The 8,279-nt window shown below is 42.0% G+C and overlaps 1 protein-coding gene across 6 annotated transcripts in view; it reads right to left on the bottom strand.

The window, feature by feature from the left end:
- Positions 1 to 1,803: 1,803 nt before the first annotated feature.
- Positions 1,804 to 8,279, bottom strand: part of PRPS2 (phosphoribosyl pyrophosphate synthetase 2) — a 49,698-nt gene continuing 43,222 nt past the window's right edge. For all 6 annotated transcript variants that reach the window (XM_064143972.1, XM_064143978.1, XM_064143973.1 and 3 more), the window contains 3 exons: positions 7,986 to 8,159; positions 4,276 to 4,435; positions 1,804 to 2,527 (listed from right to left, as the gene is read on the bottom strand). In XM_064143972.1, coding sequence (XP_064000042.1) covers positions 2,435 to 2,527; positions 4,276 to 4,435; positions 7,986 to 8,159 — 427 coding nt within the window. In that variant the 3' untranslated portion in view covers positions 1,804 to 2,434. The remainder of the gene's footprint in view (positions 2,528 to 4,275; positions 4,436 to 7,985; positions 8,160 to 8,279) is intronic.

Raw genomic sequence — 8,279 nt, 5'->3', positions numbered from 1 at the left:
CAGGCTACCCCAGTGCCAAGGCAAACGATTTAGTGTTTACAGCAGGTGAAAATTATTTGCTGAAACTAGAGAGGAAAGGCAGAGGGAGAGGGGAAAGTAGTTAATTTGGAAGTGACCTACAAGGATTATCTAAGACCAACTGGCTGATCAAAAGTTAAAGCAGGTTGTTTGGGGAATTGTATAAATGCCTCTTAAACACTGACAGGATTGGGGAACTGGCCACTACTCTATGGAGCCTGTTCCAGGGTCTGATCACTCCCTCAGTAAAGAAATGCTTCCTAGTTCCCAGACTAAACCTCCCTTGATGCAGGCCTGAACCATTACCACACATCCTATCACTGGATACTAGGGGAAGAGATCAGCATCTTCAACTCCACTTCTTGTCTGCAGGAATCTGTGGAGAGTAGAGAGGTTGTCCCTCGGTCTCTTTTTCTCCAAATTAGACAAGCTCAAAGTCTTCAGTTGCTCCTCATAAGAAATTCTTGACACTGCTTTCACCAGCTTTTTTGCTCTCCTCTGGATGCATTCCAAGACCTGAATATCTTTCTTAACATGTGTGACCCATGGTGCTAGAGGTAAGGCTGAACAAACGCTGAATACACAAGGATCATCAGCTCTTTTGACTAGATGGGTTTGATGCACCCCAGAATGTAGTTTGCCCTGCTCACTGTCAGGGCATGCTACTGGCTCATATTGAGCATCCAGTTGACCAGGACTCCCAGATCCCTTTCTGCAGAGCTGCTCTCCATCCACTCTTCATTTATACTTGTTCCTGACATTGACTCCACCCTAGGTGCATAATCTCTCATTTTGACTTGTTAAATTTAATCCCATAGATTAGAGCATTAGATTTCATCCCATAGATTAGAGCATTAGGTTATGATATCTCTCTGAAAGGTCTTTTGTCCCTTAAGAGTGTCAACAGCATTTCCCAGTTTGGTACCATAAGCAAACCTGCCAATTATGCACTTGACTCCTGCATCCAGATCATTGATAGATATATTGAACAAAACTATCTCTAGAAGTGAACCCTGAGGAGCACCACTGGTGACTGCTCACCAGTTTGCTGCGTGGACTTTGCATAGTGAAATTTAGGCTATAAAACTATTCATACAATGGCAATCAGGGAATGTCAAAACTGGGGAAAAGATGGGGATAAAATCAGAAGCAAACAAAACTGCTCATGATTAAAAATTAGACCTTATTACTGCAACACATGAAATGAACCATCCTAGGAACACCAAAACATTAATAGAATCATAGAATCATAGAATCAACCAGGTTGGAAGAGACCTCCAAGATCATCCAGGCCAACCTAGCACCCAGCCCTATCCAATCAACCAGACCATGGCACTAAGTGCCTCAGCCAGGCTTTGCTTGAAGACCCCCAAGGACAGTGCCTCCACCACCTCCCTGGGCAGCCCATTCCAATGGGAAATCACTCTGTGAAGAACTTCTTCCTAACATCCATCCTATACCTACCCTGGCACAATTTGAGACTGTGTCCCGTTGTTCTATTGCCGGTTGCCTGAGAGAAGAGGCCACCCCCCACCTGGCTACAATGCCCCTTCAGGTAGTTGTAGACAGTAATAAGATCACCCCTGAGCCTCCTCTTCTCCAGGCTAAACAGGCCCAGCTCCCTCAACCTCTCCTCATAGGATTTGTGCTCCAGGCCCCTCACCAGCTTTGTTGCCCTTCTCTGGACATGTTCCAGCACCTCAACATCTCTCTTGAATTGAGGGGCCCAGAACTGGACACAGTACTCAAGGTGATCTTACAAGTGAAGACAGTAACGCCATGGAATAGATGTTCTGCAAATGATTTAATGTAATGACAGCTTTACAAACGAAAACAGCAGCCACCTATCTTGTGAAAATAAAAAAGAACAGGGATTGTATGAAACAGTTAATATCATGGATGTGTCACCAGTTCCTTAAAATTAACATTAAGTTTATATTCTGTTAGGGCTTACAAAATACTATTCATGACAGTTAAACATAACAATAACAACAACAAAATCAACAGCTGCTTGCCAGATGGATGAATAGATAAAAGATACCCAGGCCTGAAGCATTTAGCTTAACAGATAAAATGATCTTATATGCATACATCCCATTAAGTTCTTTGAACAGTTTCTAGTTCTGTATAGAAAAATGGATCTGAAGCAGCAGTTTAGCACAAAGCGAGGACAGCCACATAAAAGAGAACTTCTGCGTCAAGGCTTACAGACTCTCAAGGGAATTCATAATTCTGCAAGATGGAGATTTATTGCCCATTTACAAAGAAGAAATGGTAATTACAAGACAAATGTAATAATTAAACATAGTAGCTCTGGAATTGTACAAGGATACTAATTTCTCATGGTTGAGATGCGTTGTTAAAAACAGTGCCAGCTGAAAGGACCTTTGCAAAGATGCAACAATCTCTCCTGCTGTTACAAGGGGACATGGCTGAAAAGGTAAGACACAGATTCACCATTGTGTGTTCTTCGAATTGCCTCAGCCAGGATCATGGAAATGTCAATGAACTGAAAGAGAAAAATTGGGAAAGAAAAAGATGAATTTTGTGATGCTAAGAACAACAAGCTAGGCAGTTCATAAACACACGAACAAACACTCCACTTACTGCTGTGCTCTCATCTCTTCTAGGAAGCAAAACAATATGTAAGCATGAGGTGCTTAACACACATCATGACTGCACTAATGCAAAATACAAACTCAAAAGTGGCAGAAAGCACTGAGCAGAATTGCTGCACAGGCATACTGCCGAAGGCTTCTGGCAGAGGGCACGCTGTCAAAACAAACCAGTGTGCTAGTTTGAAGCAGGCTAGAATGTTCTGGTGAGAACTAGATTACAGGCTGTGAAAGGAAGACAATGGTGATGTCTACTTCCCTCACAGTCTCGCTGAGAGATGTATGGGAACAAGAAATGAAAACATTAGATAACACTCTCACCATTTTTTTTTCACTCTTGCTTGGGCTGCTGACTGAGCTGCATCTCTCTAACAGACCCTTCCATTTGGCCTAACCCACTTTGCTTCCTAACCCCCCTGGCCAAACCTCAATTTCTTCCTTGGACTGGGGTAAGGTTGAGAGGGGTAGGGGGAAGGTGAAGGGGTGGTTGGGAGCCCCTCCTGGGGACTCAGGTTTCTGGCAGGGGAATTGTGTTTCTGTATTACCTTTTACCTTGTCTATTTCTGTCTATAACTGTATATACTGTAACTATCTGCTTGTATATTGTGCCAGCTGTAAATATAAGCTTCATTCATAATTCCAGAGCTGGCTGAGTCTAGTCTGGGTGATTTCTAAAGTGTGTGGGGGCAGGGAACACCCAAACCATCACAACTAGTATAACTGTCAGATGGCAGTGTCTACTGGACAGGAATAGCAGTTTTAGGGAAGTACATATTTTAAGTGCTTGCCCTATTTCAATAAAAGCCAAATAAATTTTAAGCTTAAAAAAAACTTCAATATTGCATTAACACTCCCCCCCCCCCCAATCTCTTACGCCTTCTTTCATGCCATGATAAAGATAAACTCCAAACAGGGACACAGTCTCAAGTTGTGCCAGGGTAGGTATAGGCTGGATATTAGGAAGAAGTTCTTCCCAGAGAGAGTGATTTCCCATTGGAATGGGCTGCCCAGGGAGGTGGTGGAGGCACCGTCCCTGGGGGTCTTCAAGAAAAGCCTGGGTGAGGCACTTAGTGCCATGGTCTAGCTGATTGGTTAGGGCTGGGTGCTAGGTTGGACTGGATGATCTTGGAGGTCTCTTCCAACCTGCTTGATTCTATGATTCTATGACATGGCTTCCAAGAACAATTACATGTAAAGGCTACTGACATAAGCCAGCTCTGTGTTTCAGTTTGCTTTTTGAAAAGAAACCTGTCATTGTTAGCTTGACTATTTTCAGTAGTGTAATAAAAAATATTGTTTTCTTTTCTGTGGCATCCACAATAGCATAATAAATTTCAGTTCCTGTATACAAAAATTGCACAATTGCTATTAATAAAAAACACCCCCCCCCCAACCAGCCAATTTTTTATCTACCACTCTTTCAGTTAGACCCTCGATCCTGTTACAAATACTGTATATTCTCCAGCATTCTCCTGGAGAATGCCTGAATCCCCTTAAAACAGTTCTTGGCATGTTTTTAGCAAGATGTTCTGCAAACAATGTATTTTAGACTCTTACTGCCCTCTCATAACAAATTCCAGCATCAGGTAACATTAAAAATATAAATCCAGAATTTACAGATGATGCAAAACCACCACTGTACCTGAATTTTTGGGCAGTGCTTCATTTTCTCTTCTTGGGGGATTGTATTAGTTACCACAACAGCCTCAAACGATGCATTATTAATCCGAGAAATAGCAGGACCAGAGAAGATGCCATGAGTAAGAATGGCATAAACTTTGGTAGCTCCAGCAGATACTAACCTGTGGAACACAAAGGAAAAGTAGGCTGTAATGCAGGTTTATGTGCATAGCTATAAATTAAACCAGACACAAATCTCTAAAGTACATTTTACTCACAAATTCCTCCTGGAAGCTACAGCATGATACAAGTATCTACAGATACCCAGAGGATTTAAAACTTTTCCAGGTTATGGAAATAAGTCTCACAAAAAAAAAAAGCCAAAACCAAAACAAATAAGCAAACAAAACCAAAACAAAACAAAACAACAAACTTGCTAATTAAGTAGAAGTTCTTATCAGTAGCAGTGATACTATGTTGCAGAAATCTGTTTAGCTTGCTGCGGGAACGTGGTCAAGGCTCCACAGATCAACGTGATCAAGGTGATGCCAGGTGGACTCCAGACAATTCAATGTGAATTATGCCTATGCCAGAGTCCTCAATATATACCCTCAGGGCATAAAGCACATGCCTACACATTAGCATAATTAGTCAAGGACAACCCACTCCATCAGCATAAAGCATGCCTTGCTTTCCTCATTAACAAGGTGTCCGTTATCTATCCTTTCTGAGATAAGTTAGCCAGCAGTTGGTGGGAAGTAAGGTCAGCATCTGCCTGTTATTATCCTTCTTCATTTTGCATTCCCACAATTCTAATCTAAAATGCAGCACTTTTGACTATATAGACACAACATATAACTGAATTCCAGCACAAAATTTCCATCTTAATCAGACAAAACTGAAGTAGGTTGGATGGCAACACTGACAATTTTATTGTCCCTCCGCTATTGTCCACCTTCATTCTACTCTGCAATTCAAACAAGACTTCTTGGAAAGAGTTAGAGGAAGAAATGTTAATGATTAAAAGCCTAGCTTAGTGCAGGGTTGTGGGAAGACATGCTGCTGCTGGTCCAGGCACACCATGAAATGATGCCACTGGGGAAAATAAACTATGAATCAAGGGATTAGAGCAACTTGTGAATGAGTCAGAAGCTCTCAATTAAGTTTGGACTGGCCTCTCTGCTTCCACACATTCAGCTATGTCCCAGCTGCTTTAATAGTCTTAAAAAATGAGGCCCTGAAGATTGATATTTTAGTGAGCAAGTCTAATTAAGCACAAAGTACATCTCACCTAGATTTGGCAGTAATGAAAAGCACTTCTTTATGCCAAGAACATAAGGCAGCATCACTGAAGCACTAGCACATTTCTTAGTGAGTGCTGCAGATAAATTGGAGGTTTATGATGATTTTACAATTTGCTCTGCAAAAATCTATTGCAAGTAAATAAAGAAGTGCTTCTTTCACAACAGGAGAGAATTAAAAGCCTTCTTTTTGTCAGGAATTAACATCCTCTATGCACAGGAGTATAAAACCAGAAATCACTGGCTAGGTAATCTGTGATTTTGATCTGCTAAAGGCACATCCCAGGAGCATGCTTTGGGGTCTGATGAAGATTAATATGAGGATAGAAAACAGATGCACGATGTCTCTTTGCAAAAAGCCATCAAATTTCCAAAGTGAAAAGAAACACAAGACTATATTAATGACTCTACCATGCATTTCTGACATCTGTCTTATCTAGATGCAAGCAGCAAACCTGTAGCTAAAGACTGCAAACTCATAGGATGACCTCTACTTCAAATCACCAAGAGTAATGTTTAGCTTACTTAAGCTTCACCCTGTTGTTTTAACAGAATTTCCCACAGCATTCTCCTGAAGAAACTGGCTGCTCATTCATGGGACAGGTACACTGCTCGTGGGAGAAAAGAAAAGGGTGGACAGCCAGGCCCAAATAGCTGGGGGAAATTAAAACTAGATGCTAGGAAAGGGTTCTTTACAGTGAGGGTGGTGAGACACTGGAATAGGTTGTCCAGGGATGTTATGGATGCTTCCTCCCTGGAGGTGTTCTAGGCCAGGCTGGATAAGACCTTGAGTGACTTGTCCTAGTGGGAGGTGTCCCTGCCTATGGCAGGAGTTGGAACTGGATGATCTTTGAGGTCACTTCCAACCTAAGCCATTCTATGATTCTATGCCGAGTTGTGAAGCTACAGCAATAGAAATAATTAATCATAGAATCAACCAGGTTGGAAGAGACCTCCAAGATCATCCAGTCCAACCTATCACCCAGCCCTATCCAATCAACTAGACCATGGCACTAAGTGCCCCATACAATCTTTTCTTGAAGACTTCCAGGGACAGTGACTCCACCACCTCCCTGGGCAGCACATTCCAATGGGAAATCACTCTCTCTGTGAAGAACTTCCTCCTCATATCCAGCCTATACCTACCCTGGCACAACTTGAGACTGTGTCCCCTTTTTCTATTGCTGGTTACCCGGGAGAAGAGGCCACCCCCTACCTGGCTACAATGTCCCTTCATTTCATAAATTGGCAATTTTTTACAGCCAAAGTTTAGTGCAGCCATTAATGCCAAGTTCTGTGGAAAAAAACCCTGTATGACTGCCCTATAACATATCAGCATAGAATCAGCTGGAAAACTATAAAGTAAATCCTCTTTAATTAGCAATACTAGGGCCTGAGTGAAGACAGTGGGTCTACATTCACATGCTTCCCTTCAAGGAATGGACCAACTAGAAAGAATCCAGAAGGCACCACCAAAGCAGCTTAAGTCTAGACACCATATGGAAAGACTGGACAAACTAAAGTTACACAGTCTAGCAGGGAACGAGATCATTTTTCAACTAACTTCCAGACAGAAGACAGGAAAACTTATTCTTGTGTACTCAGATGAAAAGGACAAGTAGTTTTATACTGAAGAAGTACAGCAAAGATTAAACACACATTTAAAGTATTTACTCCACAGTGTTCTGTGCTAAATCTACAGAAACATAGAGTCAAACAGGTTGGAAGAGACCTCCAAGATCATCCAATCCACCCTAGCATCCAGCCCTATCCAATCAACTAGACCATGGCACTAAGTGCCTCAGCCAGTCTTTTCTTGAACACCTCCAGGGACGGTGACTCCACCACCTCCCTGGGCAGCCCATTCCAATGCCAATCACTCTCTCTGTGAAGAACTTCCTCCTAACATCCAGCCTAGTAAAGCTTTATGAAAGATTGCTTAAGGAGAGTGGAAAAGCTCCAAGGTTTATGAAGAGAATAATTTTCTTTGATATTTCTGTGCTGGAACTGAAAAATGCATTAAACAGAATCATAGAATCAGAATCACAGAATCAGCCAGGTTGGAAGAGACCTCCAAGATCATCCAGTCCAACCTAGCACCCAGCCCTATCCAGTCATCTAGACCATGGCACTAAGTGCCTCACCCAGTCTTTTCTTGAAGACCTCCAGGGACAGTGACTCAACCTTACTTTTTATTTATACTGTCCTCTTTCTAAACACAGATAATACATTTCTGTAAATATTTCCTCAGTTCCACATTCTAAAGGACAGAGCTTGATCACAGGACTCTGACCTATAGACTCCAGGATCAGAGTGACTTCATGCTACAGAGGTCAGGTTGGGTTATAAACATGCAGGAAAGAGCAACTGTGTCAGCTACCTGCAGGTTGCAGTACAGTGAGATGGCAGGAAAGCTCATAACAATACTTACTTCTCTGCTGCATGACATATTGTGCCACATGTGTCAGCCATATCATCAACAAGAATTGCTACTCTGTCTTTTACATCACCAACCAAGACCATTCTGTCCACTTCATTTGCCTTCTTTCTTTCCTTGTGAATGAGAGCAAATTCCACATTCAGTCTGTCAGCAATTGAAGTAACCCTAATTAAAAGAAGAAATGCACCACATTTAGAGGATTATTTTAAAAGGAAAAAAACAGAGCCATGGATTTGTCACAAACCACAGTTTAAGTGTTCTGGCTTCCAAATTACCACAGCACAC

The sequence above is a fragment of the Pogoniulus pusillus genome, chromosome 5 (assembly GCF_015220805.1).
Source record: "Pogoniulus pusillus isolate bPogPus1 chromosome 5, bPogPus1.pri, whole genome shotgun sequence".
In the NCBI taxonomy this organism is placed as follows: Eukaryota; Metazoa; Chordata; class Aves; order Piciformes; family Lybiidae; genus Pogoniulus; species Pogoniulus pusillus.
Note: the sequence above shows the minus strand (reverse complement) of the source record. Positions and strands in the feature narration are given on the sequence as shown.